At 40.4% G+C, this 26,624-nt stretch overlaps 1 protein-coding gene across 4 annotated transcripts in view; it reads right to left on the bottom strand.

Annotated features, from left to right (window-relative positions):
• ADGB (androglobin) overlaps nt 1–26,624 on the bottom strand; it is a 236,172-nt gene that overhangs the window by 107,174 nt on the left and 102,374 nt on the right. For all 4 annotated transcript variants that reach the window (XM_075064028.1, XM_075064027.1, XM_075064029.1 and 1 more), the window contains 2 exons: nt 16,857–16,902; nt 1,783–1,951 (listed from right to left, as the gene is read on the bottom strand). In XM_075064028.1, coding sequence (XP_074920129.1) covers nt 1,783–1,951; nt 16,857–16,902 — 215 coding nt within the window. The remainder of the gene's footprint in view (nt 1–1,782; nt 1,952–16,856; nt 16,903–26,624) is intronic.

The raw sequence follows: 26,624 nt of genomic DNA, 5'->3' as shown, positions 1-26,624 counted from the left end.
TACCCCATTTTTTGGACACTAAGGTTCAGAGTGGGGGTTCATACCTTGACAGCAGCAAGAACTGGGGCAAATGAAAACAATTAAGGTTATTTGTTTATATAACATTAAACGAGGCTCAACACTTGAATAGCCTGTAGAATACATCCAAAACTAAGTAACAATCTCCAGGTTTCTTTTAAGATATAAAATGTCTAGGATTGAAAAAATTGGGTTTCCCTACTTTGGATACAGGCTCTATAGGACTGAAAGTATGTCTACACTGAAGCAGGAGGTGTAATTTCCAGCTCAGGTATACATACTAGCACTATGAATGCTAAAGAGGCTAGGACTTTTCAGCTTGGAAAAGAGGAGACTAAGGGGGGATATGATAGAAGTATATAATCATGATTGGTATGGAGAATGTGAATAAGGAAAAGTTATTTACTTGTTCCCATAATATAAGAACTAGAGGCCACCAAAATGAAATTAATGGGCAGCAGGTTTAAAACAAATAAATGGAAGTTCTTCACACAGTGAACTGGTGGAACTCCTTGCCTGAGGAGATTGTGAAGGCTAGGACTATAACAGGGTTTAAAAGAGAACTGGATAAATTCATGGAGTTTCAGTCTATTAATGGCTATTAGCCAGGATGGGTAAGGAATGGTGTTCCTAGCCTCTGTTTGTGAGAGGGTGGAGATGGATGGCAGGAAAGAGATCACTTGATCATTACCTGTCAAGTTCACTCCCTCTGGGACACCAGGGATTGACTGCTGTCAGTAGACAGGATACTGGGCTGAATGGACCTTTGGTCTGACCCAGTACGGCCGTTACATTCACTAGAAGCTTGCAACTAAAAATAGCAGTGTAGCCATAGATACATGGGTAGCAGGATGGGCTAGCCACCCCAAGCACATTCCTAGGGTCTCTGATTGGATTGTACTCGGATGCCTGCTCATATTGCTGCTCACGCAGCGATGATTACACTGCTATTTTTAGCAGGCTAGCGGATCAGAGCTTATGTGAGTATATCTACCCAAACTGGAAATTACATCTCCAGCTCTAGTGTAGACACACCCTGAGATTGCTGAAGTGGGACATGAATGGTGAATACGCCTTGAGCTAGCCCTCTGTGCAAAGATGAATAAAATAACTGAAAAGCTCTATTTAAAAGTATAGTTCTACTCTGAAAAGTGACTGTAAAAATGGCACATTGATTGCATGGTTTGTCAGTCAATGATTTCAGAATCATGAACATTAAATTTACAAGTTAAAACGTTTTTTAAAACTTCCAGCCTTATAAACACAACCCAGCATCTATAGCCTGGTCTTGATTATAACTAAATCAATCGAAAAATCTTTATATTATTATTATAATATAAGCTACACTGATTTAAGCAGGTTCAATCATGTCTATATTATACAATATAGACAAGCCCTTAAGCTGAATTCTTGCCTTCTCATCCATAATAAAGCTTCTGCATATTAGTCTTTCATTGACAGCTGCACAATCCCACTGCCTTTACTCGGTTTGTAAAGGTACAGAAATTTGGAATTATACTGATGATGCACAAGGACCAATAGAATTCAGCCTGCCTTCGCTTAGCTATGTTGATTCTGCAGTACTAAAAGAAGTAAAAGATGCCAACAATTTATTTTTGTTCCTAAAATTAAGCCACCATGACTCAGTATACACACAAGGAAGTAGATCTGTTGAGATGCAATTTTTACAAAGCCATTTTTTACTATACTTCATTACTTTGATGTAAATTTTAAGGAATATAAAACAAAACCTCTGCTCCTTACTGAAAACAAGTAGAGAAGTCTTCAAAATCAAACCATGTTTCCCTGGAAACAGGATTCCGTTCTGACTCAATTTCTTCTGGTGATTTATCCACCATCTGGCTGTATATACTAGTGTCAACTACTTCTGATGTCTGAGCCACATCAATACTTATATTTTCAATTAATTCATCTGCATAAATAAGAAGTACAGACAGATTTCAACATGCTAAGAATATGCACATTAAAGAAATGTTGGGTTTTTTTGGTACTGAGAATCTCTAAAAATTATCAAGATTTTTCTTCCACATCTTTTGAAAATGAAAATAAAATAAAACAACTCAGTAGAATAGCAAAAACAAATTTTAAAAACCCTTAGTTGGCTGTAACTGGAATTTTCTGACTTTCCCACCTCCACTTACCTATACATTTGACATTGCACACCAAGCTAGAACTTTTAACTTTGGCACTTCTGTTAGACATCCCATAGCTCTGTGAATGCAACAGTGAACACCAAGTCAGCTATATAGTGGAGAACACAAGCTCCTTCACCCAAAATTCTCTGGCCATATGGCCAAAGAAAAGCAGAGATGTCATGAGATTTTTTGATTAGCTGAAGAGCAGAAGCAACCATCCACTGAATTGTGGAGGACACAACACTACCCATCCTGCACATACTTAACTTTATTACTTTGCAGGAACACGGCCTAATACTGCTTTAGGAAAGTTAGACTACCACAATCTGACTTTTGCCAAATATGGACAAAGAAATTTTGGTCTGGCTAGCCATCAGAGGAAAAGTTCATGACACTGTGTGTAATGTACACTTTATATGGTATTCTGCAACAAAAAGATAGTCTTTACCTTAACCTAAATCACAGGAAGTGGGTCAATTTATGCATTTTGCAAGAGCAGCCTGGAGAAGCTAATGGTGTTGTTTCCTGTGCCTTGACTGATTTCTAGAGAGAAGAATTTACTAATCCCAGGGATGCCAAACTAGTACCTTTCAGAATGACAATAACAAGCTATTTAAAAAAGTTGTGTTCAGAGGGCACATTTCGTACACCCTGCTCTATCAGAGTTATATAAATTATTGTCTGAGATGTTTAGTCTTGTCAGAAAACAGGCTTCTGTGCTGCACTATTGCTGTGAGATACTGTAAAACAGACAGATTAATTAAGATACAGACTACTAATTTTCTTGCCTCATCCACAATGTTTGCTAAAGAAAAAGAAGTGACGAAATATCTAAATGGGTATAACAAATGAAAGAAACTAATTAAAATGCTTAATTTATGTGAAAATGTGGCTTTTGTAATATTGTCATGATTAGTGAAACATATGGTGATCTGCTGGAGAAGTGATGGTTTTGTACGAAGGCTGAATGTGGGTTGTTCTACCTTATGCAACCAATTTCTGCAAGAGCTGAAATAAGTTTACTAAAAGACAATATAAGGCCAAGATGTGCCCTATTTGGAAAGACTGCATAAGGGCTAGAAAACTAGGCTTTCCCTGTAGTTTATTCCATAAGTGTGTGGAACAATCAGGGAGCATGGATCACAGAAGAAATGCCGGAGGCCAGGGTCACCAGTGCCTCCATGCTACTTTCTTGACCCATCAGGCTACCATTTGCTCCTTTTGAATATGGCAGTCAGTGACAGATTTGTGCAAACAGAGTTTCCCTGGTGGTTGCTGCCTTTACAGTCCAGACATAAAAGACGTCTTTCACAGACCACTGGGGCTCCATTCAGAAGTTAATACAGCCCTAGATTGCATTATCTCCTGAGTAGATGTGTTGAAAAGTTGTGTGTATATATGGTGGGGGAAAAGGTGATGTATACCTCATGGCTTTCAACCTGGCCCGTCCCTTCCCTTTGCACCCTAGATTTCCAGTCCCCAGTGGAGGGCAATTAATCTAACAAAATGGCTTAAATCTTCCCCTTCTGTATGGAGTGATGAAGAAAACATAAATGAATTGTTCCTTCCAACCCAGGCAGTCAGATCTCGTTGTCATGGTAACTTGTTGGGCTCTAACCAAAGGGCACATTTTATGTATATATTGATTTATTTAGATGTACATATGAAAAGGAAAATGCCTATCCAAGCTCTACAGGGCCCACAAAAAATTAATTAAATTTAAAACATGCCAGTTAATAACTTCTTGTCTATTGCTTATTTTGTGCAGAGAAATGCAATTACCAGGAGAAGTCAACTGCAAAACCTTTTGATAACATAAATATTTAATCTCTAGAATAAACGTCGTAAGTGCAATATCTGAGAAGTGTTCAAACGTTCAATATAAAGCACTATTTTAAATCTAACCACTGTGGCACAGAAAGTTTCACTATTACCTGTAAATATAATATAGCTTATGCATTAAGCAAGACAAAATGAAAGTCCTACTTGAATTTACAAATATACAGTGTGCTCTGACAATGACTGTAATAACGAAATAAATAAGGGTGTAAGACAAGCTTACTGTAAGTTAAAACTTTGTAGAGAGCCCGCAGAATAAAGATAAATGCAACAACATCAAGCCCCAGTGGAAAACAAAATCTGATTAGAAAGGCTCTAAAGTATTCAAACTGAGAAGGAAAAGTAAAAAAACAATTCTAAAATAAAATTAGACAAGGAAAACAGATCAAGTCATAAAGCAAAGCAGCAGAAAATCAAGATACAAAAGGAAAGACTGCTGAATAAAGATTAACTGCCCTTATTGCAAGGCACTGTACACATGGTTTAACATTCAGACTCTCTGACAGCAGTACAAAAGCTGGAAAAAGAATAAATATTTTAGAAAAGAAGACAGGGTCAAATTTTCAAGAGCTCAGGATTTAACAGCTCCCACTGCTTTCAATGAGAACTGCAGGGTGCTTAGAACTTCTGAAAATCTCGCCACTTCATTTAGATGCCTAAATGGGAGCTGAACTCTGGGGAATCTGGTCCCTAGTCTATTGGTGGCTATCTGCCATCTCGGGTCCTTTCAAAGAAACCGAGGGCATGTCTACACTACTGCTCTATGCTGACCTATATTAGGTCAAGATACAGCCACTGCAGTAATTACTATGGTAGCTGATGTCCACACTACCCTCCTGTTGGTGGGGTGAGCCCTTACCAGGAGTGCTTCCACCAACTAAAGAGGGACAGTATGGGGTGCTAAGAACCAGGGTTCTCAGCTCCCCATCAGGAGCTCACCTGCCCCCCAGGGTTCTCAGTTCCCCACCCCCAGCCACTGGGGGGGGCAAGTGAGGCAATTTGCCCCGGGCCCCACAGAGGCCTTGCGAGCCCTGGCCCAGCAGCAGTCTGGGTCTTTGTCAGCATTTTGGCGAAGACGTGGAGCAACTGAAGGGCCCCCCACCACCAAAGACCTGGACCGCTGCCGGGTGAGTACAAGCGCCGCCGCTCCCTCGCTTTGCCCCAGGCCCCCTGAGTCCTCTGAGCGGCCCTGCCCAGCCAGGAGCAGGGGTCAGCCGCCTGGTTTTCTTGCCTCTCTGAAGATTAAGCCAGGCTTCTTGCCCAGCTGGGAGTGGGGTGCCTGAGGTAGCCCTTCTCTAGTTCCTGGCTTTCTTGTCAATTTCACGGCGCCAATGAAATTGACAAGACAGACAACATCCAGTGTAAGGAATGCAGTGTCTACACAGACATTGTGTCACCATAACTACACTAACATAAGCGCTACAACTCTTGTGGAGGTGGAGTTATTATGTCAGTGTAGCAAGGCACTTACATTGACAGAACAAGGCTGCAGCGTGTACACAGACATATTTGGTCAACATAAGCTGCCTTACATTGACCTAACTGGGTAGTGTAGACCAGGCCTGAGTTGGGCCCTTAAGATGCTTTTGTTCCCCCCAGTCATGTGAAGATGTTTGTTGCTGTCCTAGTTCATGCAAAATAGGGATAGCTGCAGTAAAAATAAAATACATTAAAATTGTTGTTTAAAGTATTATGATCATCGTTTTAGTGGCAAGATATACTTAGAACAAGTCTGTGTGTATTATTGATGGGCCCTGAAAAGCAAGTTTATTATAAAAATCTTAACATAGCTTTCATCAGCCGGACACAATTAAATATATCGACTACATTATTTATGGATTGCTATAAAAATGGTTGCCCCTCAAAAATGTAATATCTGTGCAAAGCAAACAGAAGATAAATATACTTTAATGCTATTAGATATATAAAGCAAGAATAAAAATGTGTGTGTGTTTGTGTGTGTGTGTGTGTGTCTATGTGTGTATACATATATAATACACATGAAATGTCCTCTAAAAGGCTAGAAAACTAAATACTTGTAATCAAAGGAAATATGAATACATTATCCCCTAGAATAGGAACGAAAAAAACATTTATTTTCAGCTCTATGCACTTTTTTCCTCTCTCAATGATTTCTCACTCTATTAGAGTGCATGGCATAAATTAATATTTTAAATCACAACCATGGAGCACCGTAAATGAAAAGCCTGCCACTGGGAAATTATTTTTCATATTTACCTGAGTAAAGGGATTATATGTGAGAGCACTCACTTTCCTACTCAGAAAGAAGTGATAGCATTACTAATTACATAGTATTTTCATTATGATACAAATATTATATAATGCTGCAATGCTAATGGCACCCAAATCTGTTAACTAGAATGTTTATCCCTTGTTGTTCAGTTCGAGGCCTTTTTATTTTTTTCCACAAAAATAAACAGAAAATCTACTTGATGATGTATTATTTTTAATATAGCCTGTATTTATTGTACAAGAAAATCTTATTTATTAAATAATAATAATAATAATTCAGTTCATGTGGAATCTGGATTTTCCATTATGTTTTTTATTTTCAGATTGTATTTGTTTATGGTCCCCCTGCTCGAATAAATAATCAAGCAACAGTTTTCTGTGAGATAGCAGACATGGTAAATAATGTGATACCTTCTATTGCACTAAACAAAAAATTAGAATACAGTACATGAGTTTTCAAGCTAAGCTCCACTAGTAATCAGTAACCAAACAGAAGCAAAAAGAACGAGGAGTACTTGTGGCACCTTAGAGACTAACACATTTATTTGAGCATAAGCTTTCGTGGGCTAAAACCCACTTCATCGGATGCATGCAGTGGAAAATACAGTAGGAAGATATATATACACAAAGAACGTGAAAAAATGGGTGTTGTCATACCAACTATAATGAGTAATTAATTAAGGTGAGCTATTAGGTGAGCTATTTTCAGCAGGAGAAAAAAAAACTTTTGTAGTGATAATCAGCATGGCCCATTTCCAACAGTTGACAAGAAGGTATGAGTAACAGTAGTGGGAAAAATAGCATGGGAAAACCCATCCACTCCCAGTCTTTATTCAAGCCTAATTTTAATTGTGTCCATTTTGCAAATTATTTCCAATTCAGCTCCAACTCGTTGGAGTCCATTTTTGAAGTTTTTCTGTTGGAGTATTGCGACTTTGAGATCTGTAATTGAGTGACCAGGGAGGTTGAAGTGCTCTCTGACTGGTTTTTGAATGTTATAATTCTTGATATCTGATTTGTGTCCATTTATTCTTTTGCGTAGAGACTGTCTGGTTTGGCCAATGTACATGGCAGAGAGGCATTGCTGGCACATGATGGCATATATCACATTGGTAGATAGAGTGACAGGTGAAAGAGTCTCTGATAGTGTGGCTGACGTGATTGGTCCTAATTCATTGTAAAGAAACATGAAATCACATTAACCTAACGTGACCAGATAGCAAGTGTGGAAAAATCAGGACAGGGGGAGGAGAGTAATAGGAGGCTATGTAAGAAAAAACTCCAAATATTGGGACTGTCCCTATAAAATTGGGACATCTGGTCACCCTACATTAACCAGAACTTGTCACGGCCCAAAACGGGACAAAATGTGCAGCAGAAAAAACAGTTGTGAAATGAAGAGTAATAAAAGCTTAAAATGGTATAAGATGAAATTTGTTAAATAAGAAATTTCCTATGTCTTAGTTTTATTAATCAGCATTTCTGATATAAATAATGGACACTAATAAAACAGTTCGCTCCATATCTGTTTGAGAAGGAGGCAACTGAGTATAAAATGAAATGATGGCACAAAACACTTTGTAATAAAGTGTTCACAATGTTGGGACCAGAATTCACTGGAATATTTATTTACATTTTTTTGGCAAAACGGGGAGAAATGGGAGGATGGCCTGGATGCACAAAAGAAGTTAGGCACCTAGAAAGTCACAGGAACAACACTGGGATGCTCAAAGTCCGAGTTAGATGCTTAGGCTCCCTGTAAAATGAACGGGGGGCGGGGCAGAGTTAGGTGTCTTAGAAAGCAATGCTCAAAAGGTAAGCCAGATGAGCTGGGAGCACCCAAAGCTAGCCTGGAAGCTCAGCAAGACCCACATCAGACTTCTGCCTTCTACACCCAAACACCCTACTTGAGTAGTCAAGCAGAACCATATGAAAGTCAGCTCTAAAGAGCTTCTCATGTTGAGAGCACAAGGACATCACATTATCTTCTAAAAAGTACATCTTCAGAAATGGATTGCAAAGCCACAGGCTCAGAAGACACCCATCTCAAAGTCCACCATTTCACTCACCTTTCAAGATCTCCACAGGAGAGGACACACCCAGGACTCCAGACACACAAGCAACAGATGGTACAGATGGCGGTGAGTTCAAATCACCCGAGGGACATGTGATCCCCCCACACAGGAAGGAATGTGGAGCAACAAAGGGGAAGAGAGGGGTGAATTGGGGAGCAGAGTTGCATGTTGCACCATCTCTCTGACACACTCATACACTTTTCTACAGTCTCAGTGACCTGCCAGACCCCAGCTATGGGACATCCTCCCAGAAATCACCCTCAATCCAAGAGCACATCAGAGATGTCCTGGAACTCATGGCTGCAAAGGCATCATGGGTTTATGTTAAACTTGTCCACAGATGGAAGGGAGCAGTCTCATAAGGGATAGGTCAGTGGTTTGAGCATTGACCTGCTAAACCCAGGGTAGTGAGTTCAATCCTTGAGAGGGCCACTTAGGGATCTGGGGCAAAAATCAGTACTTGGTCGTGCTAGTGAAGGCAGGGGGCTGGACTCGATGACCTTTCAAGGTTCCTTCCAGTTCTAGGAGATAGGTATATCTCCAACTATTACTATAATTAAGTCGAAACAGGTCAGCCTTACTTCTGGGCCTCATCATTACGTGGTCATCCAAATGTATGCAAGGGTGCCAGCTGCCCACTGCAAAAAAAATCAGATCCTCTCTAATCATGTTCCTCCACTGAAATGTGCTCCAGGAACACAAGACAGCCCTGATTCAGAAGGGAAGACAGTGTAGGTTCCCCACCCCACTCTTCAACACAACATCCCACCAGGCACTTCTACCATCTGGCCCCAGATTACCTTCCCCCACCAAATACGCAGCTCCCACAGAAGAGCAAGCAATGCTCAGAACACTCACCAATTCCACAGAATGAGGAGGAGGAGGAGAAGAGGAGACTCGCAGCCAAACACAGCAGGGGTAGCAGCAGCCCAACAGAGACCCCTGGCATCCCAGAACAGACATAGTCCACCCTCACCAGCTGACCCAAGAAAGGAACCACATTGCTCCATGAGGACCACACACAGCAGGAGAAGGAGGGAAGCAAGAATTGGAAAGGCATACATCTGTGATGGGGTGTAGGGTCCCCCATATCCTAGGGCTCCACAGAAAACATTCCTTTGTTTCAGAACTGCATAGCTAATCCATAAGAGATAGGCGCCCAAAGGTGGAGCCTCACCAACTGCATAGGCTCCTATATCTGAGAGTTCAACACAGGAGGCTGGACTAAGGCGCCTATATGATTGCCAAGTGCTGAGCGAGGACTGGGTGTCAGCTGAACACAGACCACATGGTCATGCGGTCACAGGAAAGCACCACTTTGGAACACGCGATAAAAGCTGAAGCATGGGTCACATTCTGTTTGTGCCCCAGCCCCAGCATGGAAGTATTGGATGCCAGAGTGAGGGAGCAGCCACCAGGCATCCTGGGGAGGTGGAGACAGCATAAGCAGCACAGAGCAAACATCAATGAAGCAAAGATCAAGGGCATTAATGGCTTCATGCAAGCCTATGCTAATGTGCTCATGGGTGCCAGGACTCAACAAATGAGCATAGGTGCTAAGGAAAGGCTTTGGAGGGGGGGGAAGCTCAAGGACCAGGTTAATGTCTAGGAAGACATGGATGGGGAACAGAGGACATCAAGAAAAAATGGAGACTGATAAGGGAGCAGGCTAAGGCAGGCTTGCAGGGGATTGCTGGAAGAGACTGGGGCAGCCTAGGTATCTCAACTCCCACAATGTGTGAGGATGGCAGGGGCCACGTTTTGTGCCTTGGCCATGATGGGGATCAGGGAGCTAAAAACCACACAGATGTGTCATTGACCATGCCATAAGTATCAGCAGTAGAGTAGAAAGAACAAAGAGGATGCTGAAAGGCATGGAGGACTGCACATGAGCACTTTATGGGTGATCAATCACAGCAGCCAAGTGTCTGCGTCACATTATTAACAAGCACATGCACTGCTACACAGTCAGAGACCATAGAAGCAAGGTGGCAAGATTCCATTTCCCTTTACCCTGAAACAGGGACTCAGGCACCTAACAACTTTTGTGCATCCAGGCCTCTAAGCATCTCCAACAACAACATAATATTCTCTGCTACTACTTTAATAATTTAGAGCAGGATCATTCCTAATATAACTTCAGTGACGTTAGAACTACGTCAGATAAATTTGACCCGTTACTCTCAGAATTAAATACAATTTTGATACGAGATATATAATTTTAAAAAATGGAGTGTCAACTAGATAAACATAATCTATACACGTGAAGAAGGTGACATGAGACACAAATGCTTTTGAAAAGTTAACCTAAGATTTAAGAAAATTAAGTCCAATAGGCTGTCAATAGGACTTAGGCTCATAAGTGACTTCAGTGCTTTGGAAAATGTTATCTGTGGGCCCCAGTTCTGAAAGCTGCTCCATGTAGGTGGATCTCAAGAGCCCCATAACGCCCCATTGAAGTTAATAGGCTCCACCTGAGTGCTGGTCCATTCACACAGTTCTTATAGCTGGACTAGGGTCATAGCCCATATCAGGAGATGGAAACAATGAGAAACAGAAGGTTTTTGAAGCTGCTCTCACTAGGTATTTGAACAAATGAAGGTGACAAAATTTTCTGAAACAGTATCCAGGATAAGCCAGCTTAGACATTTCAGCTTATTTCTAAAACAAAACACCCAATGGGGATAAGTCAAACTACTTGCTGGAGATTCTAATACTATTGCAAGTGAATACAGGGTGCCTGACTGTCCTCAGATAGTTCATGTATTTGACTACCCATTGACTTGAAAATAAACTCCTAAGAGATAAAGTTATTGAAGTACCAGTCAAATAATCTGCTCTTTTTAGACTTAGAAAAATGTATATTTCAGAATATTGCTCTTAAATAAAATATTTCTTTAAAGCGGACATGATCCTCCCATTTTTTGGTTTGTGATTTATGCTGTGACATGTTCTATGAAGTTGAAAGTGTCACAGTAAATTATTTTGAAATAACATGAGCTGACTGGTACAGGTTGATGTAATACATTATGACACAATATAAAGCATTAGGCCAAAACGTTTTTTAAAGAGAGATGCTTTTTAAAAATCACATTTTTAAAAGAATTGTTTAGCTAATAAATAATGAGTCAATAACAAATTGCATTTGTGATGGGTTGTCACCCCTGGGGTGCAGTCTGGGAACTGTGGGAACTACTGCATGTCTCTAAGGGCTGGTCTACACTACGGGGGAAAATCGATCTTAGATACGCAACTTCAGCTACGTGAATAACGTAGCTGAAGTCGAAGTATCTAAGATCAAATTACTCACCGTCCTCACGGCGCGGGATTGATGTCTGCGGCTCCCCCTGTCGATTCCGCAACTCCGTTCGGGTTAGTGGAGTTCTGGAATCGATATAAGCGCGTTCGGGGATCGATATATCGCGTCTAGATGAGACGCAATATATCGATCCCCGAGCAATTGATTGCTACCCACCGATACGGCGGCTAGTGAAGACGTAGCCTCAGACAAACAGCAGAGCTGGGGACACAGCTAGCCTCACCCTGTTATCACCAACAGGACAGCAGGTGGCACCACTCACCCAAACTGGGCTACCTGAGTGTAAACAGCAGACCCCTGCCAGTTTCCCAGCTCCCCAAGCATGCACCTCCCTTTGGAGTATAAGCCCAACATTATATGGTCTTGCACTGCACAGGGATCTGGACAGTGTAAGCTCATTAATATGTCCGCCCCTCCCTCAATGTGAAGAGGAATATACATAGTTGTGGTAACCAAACAGATTTTTCCCCCAGACACGTCACTTAAAGGCTCACTGGTTTAGGTTAAAATATAAAACATAAAATATAAAGTTTATTAACTACAAAAAGATAGATTTTAAGTGATTATAACTGATAGCAAACAGATCAAAGTAGATTACCTAGTAAAGAAACAAAAACACAAACTAAATTTAATATACTAAAAGGCTAGGAGTTGAATTAACAATCTCTCATCCTGACTGACGATACAAGAAGGCCTGCAAATTCTCAAAGCACAAGCTGTACTTGCTTTGCAGTTTGGGATCCCTACCCCAATTCCAAGTCCTTTTTCCTTAGGAACTTCTCTCAGGTATTCAGTTGTGGAGCAGTGAAGAACAGAAGATGTCACTCCCTGCCTTTATATAGCTTTAGCATAGGGTGGGAAGCCTTTGTTCCAAAACCAGTTCCCAGACCACTTTGTGAAAAAATACAGGCCCCCAAAAAGGAGTCCAGAGTCATTTGGGCTGGTCACTTGCCCTTGCAGAGTCACAGCAGCCATTACTTACAGGCTGTCTGCAGCGTTCTCAGGAAGGCTCACGGGTGGGGTGGGGGGAAAAGCTTCTCCCAAGGTCTATTCTTTTCCCTAATGGCCCATTACCCTGAGTGGGCTCTTCACTACCAGCTATTTAGACTGGAAGCATCTTGCCTAATGGGTATAACCCAGGTTTGACTACATGTGAAATACAGATATATAGTCAATATTCATAACTTCAAATACAAAAATGATACATGCACACAAATAGGATAACCATATTCAGTAAATCATAACTTTTCCAATGACACCTTACATGACCTGTCTTGTACAAAATGCATCATAAATTATGCCATAATCATTTCATAATATCACTATGAAGAATATGGGGTGCATTGTCACAGCATTATTTAAAGAAAATAAAGCTACATTTGTACCTCAAAGCCATTAGGAAAGCATCCCATGGGAGCCAGGAGCTCCAGCCTCTGAAGCCTGTAATTATTATGTATATTTATCTAGGGTGTGTGACAGAATATACTCATGTTCACCCTCTGAATACTATGTAATAATCTTTGTACAAAATATGTCTTGTAAGGTATCATCTGAAAACTCAAAATTTGCAGGTCAGTATTGTCCTGGTAAAGTATGTTTAGTAACATTGTATGTGAAGTTATAAGATTCCCTTGTATGGTGTTATTAACACGTTTCAAACCCCACAGCCCTACCCAAATGGAAGTCGGCAAACAGGTCTGTCTTAAACAAAGGAATATGTGCCCTGCTTACCGTGCATTTAAGCAGTAAACAGTCATCAAGCAGGAAGGGAAGACAAAGGAAGTTCAAACAGGTGAGAAAACCAGGGAAGGGAACATCCTTCCACATAGACTCATTGTCTCCTGGTTCTGAGTTGGAAATGTTTTTCAAAAGGTGGACAAACACCCCAAGGCACCTCTCTTTCTCTCCCTGCCCATTGCATTTACTGCATCTGAAGAGACAGAGGAAGCAGACACTGGAGTCTGTGGGAAGGATCCTGACCTGCAAGTTTGGTCAATAATCTGCTGGAGTGTGTGGTGAGAAGCTTTGCTTGAATCTAATATAGTTTGTTAAGTTAGGCATTAGTAAGTGTCTTATCTTTATTTTTCTTGTAACCATTTTTAACTTTTATGCTTCATTACTTGTACTCACTTATAATGTCCCTTTGTAGTTAATAAACTTTTTTTTATCTAATCCAGTGGGTTCAAGTTGAAGTATCTAGGTAACCTCATTCGGCGTAACAAATTGTTTGCATATTATTCTCTGAAAGGAATAACAGACTTAATATATTTGTTCTGACCAGGAGAGGATTGGACAGTACAGGGGGAAATCTGGGACTGGGAGTATGTTGGGGTCACCCTGTGGTGATTTTTAAGGCTGGTAAGAACCAAGGTCTGACTGGCTAGCAGCAGTGCACACACAGACATAGCTGGGAGTGATTTGTATGCTGGAGGCTGTTTGTGAGCAGCCCAGGCTGGAGGCTGCAGCAGCAAAGCATTGTAAACGGCAGCATAGGCAGCAGCTGCACAACAATACATAGTCTGGATTGTACCCTGGTATGTCACAGGGTGATATTCTGTTCTGCACACAAATTCCAAATACAGGAGGAATTACAAGGTTTTAGTAGATACAATCCAGCATGGAGGCAGTGCACAGAGAACCTAGCCACAAAGAATCTGGGTAGCCTGGCCACCACTAGTATCATAAGATGTATGGCCAGTGTCCTGCAAACCCCTCACTCTTTGCAGTGTTGAGGGTGGCGGAGCGTATAGAGAATGTGTACACGGGGCACAGAATGACTCTCCATGCTGTGTGTGTGAACCTCTGCACAGTAGTTTCAAGAGAGATTTCAAAACCAGGCCAAATGATCTGCTGCAGAATGACAGACAACCCTTACCTGATGGGAAAGGAATGGAGAGAGGATTCTCTGGCCTCACTCATAGTTCATCTCTCCCATCTCCTGCTCATTGCTTCCTTGGCTGGGAACTCACAGCAAAGCATGTCTCCACTCCACATAGGTGATATGCATCATTACATTTCCCTTCCACACCCAGTTGCCTTCTTGCACAGTGGAAGAGTACTAATAAGGAGAGGTTTCTCTTCCCGATTACCCTGCCCACAGGGACCTCTTCAATTCTGTTCCCTTTCAGCTGCATGAGAGTTATGGAAAAGCAGCAGACAGAGGAAGGGTGTCTGATGAGGGCTGAAGGCTCCTCTTCAACAGAAACCAGACTTCTTTAAAAAAAAGCCATTTGCAAGGAAGAGGCTGCTCCTTTCCCTCAGTTTAAGATTTCTCAGTTTCTCCCTATTTAAGATGCATCTTTCCAAGTCAGGACACACTGCTTGCTTCTTATGAAGATATCTCTAAATCTCTGTGTTTTTACCCATTTTAACTGGCAACTATTACACTTTTGCCTGTTACAAATGACTACAGTATTGTTAACAGTCTGTCATATTGTCATTCTACTCGACTCCCGCTGCACCAGCTGATGAACCTTCCCTATATGAGTAATTCAGTTTTAGCATTAGCACACTGTAGAGGAAGTGGAGAAGGGATCAATTTGGCTATTCAGATACACTAGCTTCAAAATTAATTGACTGTAATGGATATAAAATTTCTCCAATTGCCCATGCATGGCAGTTGTAAGGGGTCATCTATTCCACACTTACATGGCACATATATTACTTCTATTTGTATTAAATAATTGTCTCATCACAGTATTAAGAAAAATAGTTGAAGAGTATCTTTACACCTAAACAATTTGATGCAATGATCTTTCATTGAGATAAGACTAGTAAGTATATTGTTTAATAGCATTTAATAATCTCAAAGAGAATAAGTTCAAGCACCATATTAACCTTATAACAGTCCTTAAGAACATAAACTCAGAAACAAAGTTTGTCTGCAGTGGATACTCTCTTGATTAATTTGTTTAAAAACTGTAACAGTATGGGTTCTGTCATGATTTGGTCGGATATGCTTACTACATGCTCCAAGATGTAATAACTGGACATGTCCATCATCAATCTACATTCAAGTTTTAGCATATCTAAACTGATGCATTTTATTTTTCTTTTCATAGCAGCACCAAATACTTTGGTGTTGTTAGGTTACTAACTCTGGTTGACAGGTTTCATGTTGTCTTTAATAGAGGTAATGGCAAAATGATAAGAGAAAATGTGTGAATATGTCTCTTGCTTTATTGCTGTTATTTACAATAGTGGTTACTGTTCAGGATATGTGAGTTCCCTCACATACAATTAATTCTATTTCTGAATGCTTGAAATAATGGATCACAGATGTTTTATGAAAAAACAATAAAAATGTTTTAAATGTCTAAATTCTGTGCCTTTTCCACATTCTAGGCTACAACTACTAGAGGCTTGCAGAGCTCCAGCCAGGAGTGAAAAGATGTGACACAGATGAAGAATATGAAGTTGTGGTGTATACAGCTTAAATCACATTTACATTTACTTCTGTTCACTGTGAAATAACTCCACACCTGTGGTAGGTAGGAACAGCTTTTACTAATTGCGAGTCCTATGCAGTAAGGCTGGATAGGTCAGCCTGCCGTGTAGTATTATGCACATATGGTCATCTTCTAAGCCTCTGTGGTTTGGAAGGCTGTTGATACCTCCTGCTGAACCGAGCCCTTTATGTTGATTCACAAATTTTCAAGCCTTCAATACTTAAGAATACTGGAAGTGGTCCTGCAGCCTACAGTGCTACAATATTTTCACTCCCTTCTTCTGCCAAGACTCAATATGCGTCTGAATCCAAAAAAATCTATATTCAGCTTTAAGTATGCTCAAAACTGCCTCCCTCCCTACACATATTTAAAATGTAACATTTCTCACAATGAAAGCTCTAATTTATTCTTGCCTTTCACTTTTTTCCCCTAAATTAAAACAGCATTCATAATGATCAGGAAAAGACAAAAACAGCATAATATATATGAAAGAAAATTGTAAATGTTTCAGAAGTATTTATTTTTCAAAATATTTATGTACATTAATTAAAACCACTCAAGATTGCAGTGTACAAAACCTTTACATTATATTTCCAGTTCTCTGAAATTCTGCACTATGGACTAAGTCTTGTTCCCAATGATGTTAACATTTTTGCTATCGATTTCAATAAGAGTAAGATTTAGACCCAAAGTCATATGAAATCAGTGAAAGAATGAACATGATCTACTTTAATCACAAATATATTACCTTTTGTGAGGCCTTCTGTGTTATGCTGTTGAATGAAGGAAGTCTCCTATATGGCGAAAAATAAAATCTGGTCATGACAATCTTACGTATGTAGGCCTGGCTACATACATGTTGCTGAGAAGTAAATTTAAAATTAAAAAAAACAACATCAAAACAGATTTCTATATATCTCTTAATATACAATGAGACAATCACGTATGGTTACCCCACTAACATGGCTACCCCTCTGACATATGGTTAAGTTAGACTATCTAGCAGGTATGTTATATCTACGTAATACATCAAATACACAAACTAACACAGTTCAAATATGCAGCCCAGTGAGAGTTGTGCTTCAGTAAGGATTCTAAGATCTCATTCTTACTGATTAAACTTTGCCTTTTTAATATTTATTTATGTATAATTTAACTGCTTCAGAACAGACAAAATCTGGAAAACAAATGGTATCCCTAATTAAGTGATTTTTTTAGTTGACACCAGCAGTTAATAGCACAAAAATGACTGAGGGTATGACTTTAGGCACATTTAAATTCAGAGGGCTATATTTAATGATGAAGAAACCAGTAACCAGTAAAAAATGAAAATGAAATGAAAGCCATGCCATAGGGAAGCTGTAAAATTGATGTCATAATGTTTCGTATAGTTTTAATGTTACCAAAACTTTAACAAATAACACGGCAAGGATTACAGACAATTCCAAAATTTTCTTTTTCTTTGAAACCACTACAAAAAAACATATCTAAAATAACTTCTGAAAATGTGTGATATAAATGCTGGTGTGTTCAGTGCCATAAAGGTTTTTATTGACAATTGGTATAACTTACATATTTCACTTGTAGTAAAGCCGCTCATGAGTCAGATAAACTTAGTAAACTAATGCAGTAATACTCCTGTGCTACACCCCCTCGTGTGTTCTCTCATACATAAGTCACAATACATATTCTTATGACTTCCAATAGGCTGTACAGATACATAGGTAGATGTATATGACATTATACTATTATCCTTTTTTTAGTACAGTGAGATACACTGATAATCTCAAACAAGTAGCAGGACAAATAATACACCACCTCAGGTGTTCTATGCATGCACCATATTTTGCAGGAAAACTATTTCAGAAGTGCTAAGATGATTTATGAAAATACTATTGTTACTGTATTTCATAATCCTTCACCTATAAAGCCAGGCTTCCTTTTTTTTTATGATTCCAGCTATGCAGTTCCACACACAACAAAGCAGTTATTTTAATATATTTTAGAAACACCTAAAAATTAACTAAAATAGCTTTTTAAAAGAATCATGTTGTAATTACTTAAAACTTCATTATCATATAGCCTTCCGGGGATAGAAATGAGTTCCTTATCCATATGGAAAGAAGGGATTTGGGGCATTTTAAACTTAGAACTAATACTGTCCTAGGCACCAATATTGCTTGTTGTGTACTTCAGAGCAGTGCAATTTTGGAAGAAGATTCCACATTTGAAGGGTAAGAATAAAAAGTTTGCTTGTCAGGTTGCCTGTTTCAAAAAATGGAGGCTGTTTGAATCTGGTGAGAGGTCTGGAATATCAGTCTCACAAGGTATGTCTACTGGATTATTCCGATTTTACATAAATCGGTTTTGAAAAACAGATTGTATAAAGTCGAGTGCACACGGCCACACTAAGCACATTAATTCGGTGGTGTGCGTCCATGGTCCAAGGCTAGCGTCGATTTCTGGAGCGTTGCACTGTGGGTAGCTATCCCGTAGCTATCCCATAGTTCCCACAGTCTATCTCGCCCATTGGAATTCTGGGTTGAGATCCCAATGCATGATGGTGCAAAAACAGTGTCGCGGGCGATTCTGGGTAAATGTCGTCATTCATTCCTTCCTCCATGAAAGCAACGGCAGACAATCATTTCGCGCCCTTTTTCCCTGGATTGCCCTGGCAGACGCCATAGCATGGCAACAATGGAGCTCATTTTCCCTTTTCTCAAAGGATGCTGCTAACAGAGGCGGTACTGCAGCGCTACACAGCAGCATTCCTTTGTCTCTGCAAGATAGCAGAGATGGTTACCAGTCGTTCTGTACCGTCTGCTGCTGTCTTGGGTGCCCCTGGCTGAGGTCGGCCAGGGGCGCAAAGACAAAAATGGGAATGACTCCCAGGGTCATTCCCTCCTTTATGTTGTATCTAAAAATAGTCAGTCCTGCCTAGAATATGGGGCAAGTGTGCTAGAGAACCAGTATACCAGACAGCACAGCCACTCCGTGTCAGAACCCGCAGAAATGATGAGCTACATGCCATTCTAAGGTGTGCCCCTGCAACCCCACCTGTTGCTTCCCTGCTCCCCCAGTCCTCCTGGGCTACCGTTGCAGTGTCCCCCCCATTTGTGTGATGAAGTAATACAGAATGCAGGAATAAGAAATACTGACTTTTTAATGAGACAAAATGAGGGGGAGGCAGCCTCCAGCTGCTATGATAGTCCAGGTAGGACATTAAACGGTGCGAGGGAGAGGAGCCCAGCATCCCGCTGCTATGATAGTCCAGGCAGTACAGAATATTTTCTTTACACATGAAAGGGAGGGGGCTGATGGAGCTCAGTCCCCAGTTGCTATGATGAAGACAGTTACCAGTCATTTTGTACCATCTCCCGGGAATGACCGAGAGTCATTCCTATTTTTACCCAGGCGCCCCAGCCGACCTCACCTGAGGCCAGCCAGGAGCACTCATGGGATGATGACAAGGACAGCTATCAGTCCTTTTGTACGGTACCATCTGCCACCGGGGAAGGGAGGGGAGAGGATGCTGCTGTTCACTGCCGCTGCACCGTGTCTACCAGCAGCATGCAGTAGACATAGGGTGACGTATAAAGAAGTCAAGAAACAATTTTTTTCCCTTTTCTTTCATGGGGGAAGGGGGGGGTAAATTGATGAGATATACCCTGAACCACCCCGGACAATGTGTTTTGATCCTACAGGCATTGGGAGCTCAGCCAAGAATGCAAAGGATTTTCAGGGACTGCGGGATAGCCCTCCCTCGAGCCGTCCAATTGATTCTTTGGCTTTTTGTTACGCTTGTCACACAGCACTGTGCTGAGGACTCTGTATCATAGCCTGGAGATTTTTTTCATTTTGTCTTCTGTAACGGAGCTCTGATAGAACAGATTTGTCTCCCCATATAGCGATCAGATCCAGTATCTCCCGTACAGTCCATGCTGGAGCTCTTTTTGGATTTGGGACTGCATCGCCACCCGTGCTGATCAGAGCTCCACGCTGGGCAAACAGGAAATGAAATTCAAAAGTTCGCGGGGCTTTTCCTGTCTACCTGGCCAGCGCATCCGAGTTCAGATTGCTGTCCAGAGCGGTCACAATGGTGCACCGTGGGATACCGCCCGGAGGCCAATACCGTCGATTTGCAGCCACATTAACCCTAATCCGATATGGTAATACTGATTTCAGCGCTACTCCTTTCGTAGGGGAGGAGTACAGAAACTGGTTTAACGAGCCCTTTATATTGATATAAAGGGCATCATTGTGTGGACAGGTGCAGCGTTAAATCGGTTTAACGCTGCTAAAAATCGGTTTAAACGCGTAGTGTAGACCCGGCCACACAGAGTTGAATTCATAGCAGAGTGCTGATGGGACAGAGATGAATGCTATCAATCACATGGATGAACAACTCACTAAATGTGTGTTGTATGTCTACTAAATATACACACAAACATACATGTATGTATGCGTAGACACACACTCTGCCAAACTGTGGTTCTGAGAACTAGTGAGTACCAAAGTGGAAGTAAACACCTTCCGCACCCAGATAACGTAGGCATATCATCTTGCAGATGCATACTAAGCCATTGCACTTGTTAAGGTTTGCAAAACAAATGAACTCCTTTTAGCATTGTTTTTGTGGCACATTAGGCAAGTGCCAGACAGGGCTTTGCAATGGCCATACATCTACGCCTGTCAATCAAGAAAAGAACAGGAGTACTTGTGGCACCTTAGAGACTAACAAATTTATTTTAGCATAAATTTTCAGCACAAGTACTCCTGTTCTTTTTGAGGATACAGACTAACACAGCTGCTACTCTGAAACCTTTCAATCAAGACCTCATCTTGGGGGATGCAGGGACAATCACAGAGTAAAGTCCATTGGTTTTACAGTTATGTATGGTAAAATTTCTGAATTAACATTGCAACAGATATAACAAAAGGCATTTTATGGAAAAACAAGTCCCTTAAATATGAATTTAATATATGGGGCAAAGACTTTGCTGGTGTAAACTGTCATAGCTACACTGACATCAAGCTGAGGAACTACCCTTTGGTAATGTGGCAATATTGATAAATGAAGCTCCCCTTATCAGAAGGCCCAGAGAATGGCAACCACACATAAAATATATTTATTTAAATGAACTAATTTAACATTTATTAGTGATATGAGAAGTTTTTTTTGTAAAATCAAAAGGCATATTGCAGGAGTCATGAATCACATATACTGCAACGTTAATTTAATCAAGCACTAAGAGGAAGCAGGGTCAGTTATATTTTCTGATATTGTTATTTCCCATGTAGCATTCCTGCCAGACAGCAAAAATTAAAACTTATTAAAAAAAATATCGGGAGTAAGCAGTAGGATGAAAATAATATTTACAGCTACTGACATAGAGAATCCAGGCTATTCTGAAGTGAAACTCAAGACACAAATATAGCAGCTTTACTAATTTTCTTCACTACAGTTGTTCCAGCTAACTCTGAAGATCTCTGTATGTGTGTTTATCTGAGGGAGCAGTATTTGAGGTGATAAGGGCTGGAAAGGGGAAGAATGTGGTTATTTTCAAACCAATCACACAGGGGAAAACAATTTAAAAAGTTGGAACATACCATATCTCCTTTCCCCAATCCTTCTCTTGTAGTTCCCACCCCTCAAATAAATTAATAAAAATAAAAGTAAAAATACCTGAGCTCTGGAAGAAAAGATAAAGCCCAAAATATTTGTATTCCTAAAATGTTGTACAATGTTCATAGCACAATTCCAGTAAGACTCCCTGCACTATGATAAGATCCTAGATCCATAGTCTTTAATGCCTTGACTGTGACTAGCTGCTGCTTACAATAGTTGTGTCCTCCAAAGCTTTAATAAAAAAATCTGAAATTGCTACAATATGCACTATGTTTGTATATTCTGATGTGTATGTCGGAGTGCAAATGTTTTGCAAGGTATTCCCAGAGCCAGCCCTCAGGCTCCATCATTCTCTTGGGGACCTAGAAATGTCAGGGCTAATCTGTTTTCATTTTAAAAAATAAGTACATTTCTAGCTCTTTTCCATGGAAAATAAGGAAAAAGAAAATATCGTTAGGGTTAGGAATTTGTCACTGAGTTTTCTTACAGATCATAACTTATTCTCAAGCTGGCCTTTTGGCTTCATGAAACACCTGGTCACAGGTCCCTTGATCTTTGGGGAAACACTAAAGCAATTTGTGGCTGTGACAAGCAGTACTGCCCAGGCTGCTGTTGCTGCAAGCTCACTCCCAAATGGTTACTTTCAACTGAGATGCCTTCTCTGCTGCACAGCTAATGTGGCCTCTAGTCAAAAGAGGAGGCAGCTTAGTAGTGTAAGGTGGAGTCAGCAGCACCTGGGGCCAGGTTCAATATCTAGGCTTCCTCTTTACAAAACAGAATCTTCTTGAACCCCCAACTAGTAATCTGGGAAAACTAAACATCACCGTGGGCTCCTTTAAGAGGCAATACTTTCCCCACTCACAAGCACAGAGTTTGCTATAACAAATGAAAACTTTTATTAAAAAGAGAAAGGGAACCCAGCATTAATTTGGGAAAACACCATAACACTGATTCAAAAGCACATAGCCAGAAGCCCCATGGCACATTGTGCAGTGTCCTTTGCCTCAGTTTTACATCTTGTGATGTGAAAGTCTGATGAACAAATGTCCCTTTATCACACCACTCCGCTTTCCCTCCGCTGCACCGCACTGTTGGTTGTCCTTGGTGAGCAAAGAAAGCGTTCTGAGGTGCATTCACATGGGCCCACCTCCCACCCACTTCCTGGAGCTCCCACTGGCTGGGAACGGTGAACCGTGGCTACTGGGAGCTACAGGTGGCCGCCATGCCTGCGGACATTCAATGTCAACAAACTGTCTTGCGGCCCACCAGCGGATTACCCTGATGGGTGGTCTGTGGTCCGCAGGTTGCCCACAACTGTTCTAGATGATCTTGACATGATTGTACATCTTAAGTGCTATGGTACAATTTAAGAATAATCCATCACCAGTAAGCCAGGAAACTAAAACACAAGTCCCCCTTCCCTTTAAAAAAAAAATCCACTTCCTCCTCATTCTTCTACCTTCATGTGTCCTACCACATGACATTTTAAGATTGCACAAGTTGTTTTCTGCTCAACAAAGGTGACATTCTCCACAACTGCTTGTTTCTTATTCCCACTTTGAATATGGCATTCAGTGGGTGAGGATGTCCTTGATAATGGTCCTAAGCACTTATATTTCACCTTTGCACTGAAAAAGGTGGGTGAGGATGTCCTTGATAGTGGTCCTAAGCACTTATGTTTCACCTTTGCACTGAAAAATGTTAAAGCGTCCCACAAACTTATAGACTTTTCCTTTTATGTCAACTACCCTTTTCACAGATTTTTTTTTTATTCTTTTTTCTCTGAACTTTTCTCAGGCTTTTGGTAATTAATTTTTTTCTTGTGTTGAAGATAATGGCATTTAAGTTGGTAGTGTTAAACTATGGTGGCTTTAAGGCCTGTTGCAGAGTGGCAGCAGTGAAGGCATTGCTCCATTCGCTTTCCCCCCCCACACACCTTTCAGGGATGGGAGGTGAACCACATGAACTCACTTTTGAATTCTGGGTCTTCACTGACCAAGGACAGCTGTGAGTAGGATGTTAAAGGGACTTTGACACCACAAGGCAAAGGACATTGTCCAATGTACTGTGGGATGGGTGTTTGCTTCTGGTTACATGCTTTTGAAATATGGTTGTGGTGTTTTCCCAAATTAATGCTAAGTTCCCTTTCCCTTTTAATAAGAGCTCTCTTGTTATACACAGGCTCAGTGCTTGTGAGTGAGGAAGTATTGCCTCTTAGAGGCACCAAGGGTAGTATTTTGTTTTCCTGGGTTCCTAGTTGGGGGCTCAAGCTGATTCTGTTTTAAATTGCTAAGAGGAACCCCTAGATATTGAACCTGGCCCTTGTTGTTGCCAACTCACCATGACACTATTTATTTTGTTCAAACTCAAATAAAGCTGTCTCTCATTTTTTCCACTGACAAGATTTCCCATACTTTATTTCTGCATGCCACTAACGTTGGAGGAATCTATTTTACATATCTAATCTCAGGCAAGATGATGTTGTGAAATCACTGTTTTGAAGATACATTTTCTAGGCATCTAAAGAAAATGCCTAGAAAACTAGGAAGAAGGCTGAAGCGCTTATAATCTAAGACCTTCGTTCATTTGGGTACATGTTTATGCACATGAACAGTCCAACTGAACTAACTGCAGGATTGCAGGATCAGGGTCAAATTTTAGATATGATATGGTAAGTGGCAGTAACAAACAGTAGTGGATTTGGAGGAAGGACTTTGGTACAGTTGAAAGACTGTGCAGTTACACAGTTGAGATATATGTACGTAATGGTGAGTTAGTTCTTTAAAAAATTCTATTTTTCCCTCACTTCTTTAAGTAAGGGTGCAAGAAGCAGATCTTAAGGAAAGAGCTAAGTGAGGAGGGGATAGAAGATTGGCAGACCATAATTGGAAGGGCATTCCAAGTATATGGACAGCCTCCAAAAAAAAAAAAAAAAGCACACAGTTGGGAAGTAAGTGGATCAGAAATGCTGGATCATCATTTTCAGAGCAGAGGAAGCTCGCTATGGTGAGACTAATTTGCATATATAAGTAATGGTGGCATTATGTGGGGCCTTAAAGGCAAGGTCAAGAAGTGTTTGGTGTGGTAGAAAAGGGGAAGATATAGAAATATTTAAAGAGGATGTGGTTAAGTCAATGGACAAAGATGATGATTTTTAGCAGCTGCATTCTGGATGGCCTAGAGGAGAGCAGTATCAGAGAGTATGAGACTGAAGTAACTGAGAAGGAAGATGATTAAAAAGGGCAGCAGTCTGAGGATTTCTGGATATCGTAGTGCAATAGTCTGTAATTATGCTTAATATTCAGTGATTAAATGTCTTTACAATTTGGAAGAGAAAAATTCTCTCCTTTTCCATGGGAGTGGTTTGGCAGGGGCAAGAGGGCAACACAGGGAAAAGGCTTCAGCAGCTACCTTATGCCTAGGCAAGCCAGTTATCCAATATTAAGCTGGACAATCCTGCTTTTCTAAGGTTTGTCCCCCATTCAAAAACAGACGTGGTTTTGACCAGTACAGGAGACACCATTTGTGGCTATATTTTCTTAGGTGTTGGCCTCTTATCCATATGTCAGTGTCCAAGTACCCATCATTGGAGTTTTAATTGCTGACATAAGCTATTTGTGTCAATGCTGCATTAATACATTTTCCAAAACATTAATGATGTTAATCTCATGGTTACACATACTACAAATCCCCAAAAAACATTTTCGTGTTTTTGCAGCATACTTGTTCATTACAGGCTACGTATTGTAAAAACTCTACAAATCTTATAACCCTAAGTCAAGTACTTACTGTAACTCATACTACCTGCCAGGCCTTGCTAGGCCTCATGTTAATCACTATACCTTACCAGGCCATAATGTAGCTTATTGCAAAGCCTAAACAAATATTTTACAGTTGTTTACCCTTCTTACATTTTTCTAAGCATCCTAACTTATTTTAACATGTAGGTTACTGTTTATTATCAGTTATGGACCTCCTAAGATCAGGTGAGGGTCACAGGTTAACACTTGTGTAAAAGGAATATTCTCCATCCTGGATAAATCAAGTGTGAATTTTAGTTGGCAGAGCTACAAAGAAACAATCATTCAGGGTCATCTTCTCAAAAGAATTTGGTAGAACTGTGTTTTGAACAGCTGACAAATGTATAATCTAATCTTTTGCCTTTTTCTTATCTTTAAGAGAAATAAGCAAAAAAAAGGAATGATAAATCAAATTCTGAACTTTCCTTTGTTCAGGAACTAGTTTTGGTTTTTTCCCCCCATGAAAAAAATGTATGCAGTCAAAAAGAAGGCCAAGAGACTACTTTGAAATGTCAGCCTGAAATTTATACAAAAATAATTGTTGGACAGTTTTTATTGTAAAAGAATAAAAGTGCTTTGAGAACCTTAGATGTAAAGTGGTATATAAGTGCCTTTTATTGGAGGGCCTTAAATTGATATGGTGTAAAACAGTATTTACCCAGCTTATCTCCTGAAGGTTTTAAACACGAAGCTCTTGATGCTTAAAAATGGAGAAAAAGTTATCCAGACTTTGTAGACCACAAGATTAAAAACCAGAGATTGCCAATAATCTGTGTATCAGGGATATCAAGGCTTGACTTTTAGCATTGTTTTTGAATTGCTTATCTCAAGGAAGGACTGCATGCCTCTTCAAAATAAATTCAGTATTTCTTTAAAACAAAGAGACAAGTGTCCCATGAAAGAAAACTGACCAGTTGTAGCTCTATGCTTCCGAAGGTGATTTTTGCCATTTAAAACATGTGTGTGAAATAAGGAGGATTCTTCACCAATTTATAATCACTATTTTGTCTTTCATGGCAGGCAGTATATGTCTATAAAAATGCATGTGAGCACACAAACACATATTTCTTTTTTCCTTATTTCCAAT

This window comes from Chelonoidis abingdonii, chromosome 3 (genome assembly GCF_003597395.2).
Source record: "Chelonoidis abingdonii isolate Lonesome George chromosome 3, CheloAbing_2.0, whole genome shotgun sequence".
NCBI classification, from domain to species: domain Eukaryota; kingdom Metazoa; phylum Chordata; order Testudines; family Testudinidae; genus Chelonoidis; species Chelonoidis abingdonii.
This window is presented reverse-complemented; position numbering and strand designations above follow the sequence as displayed.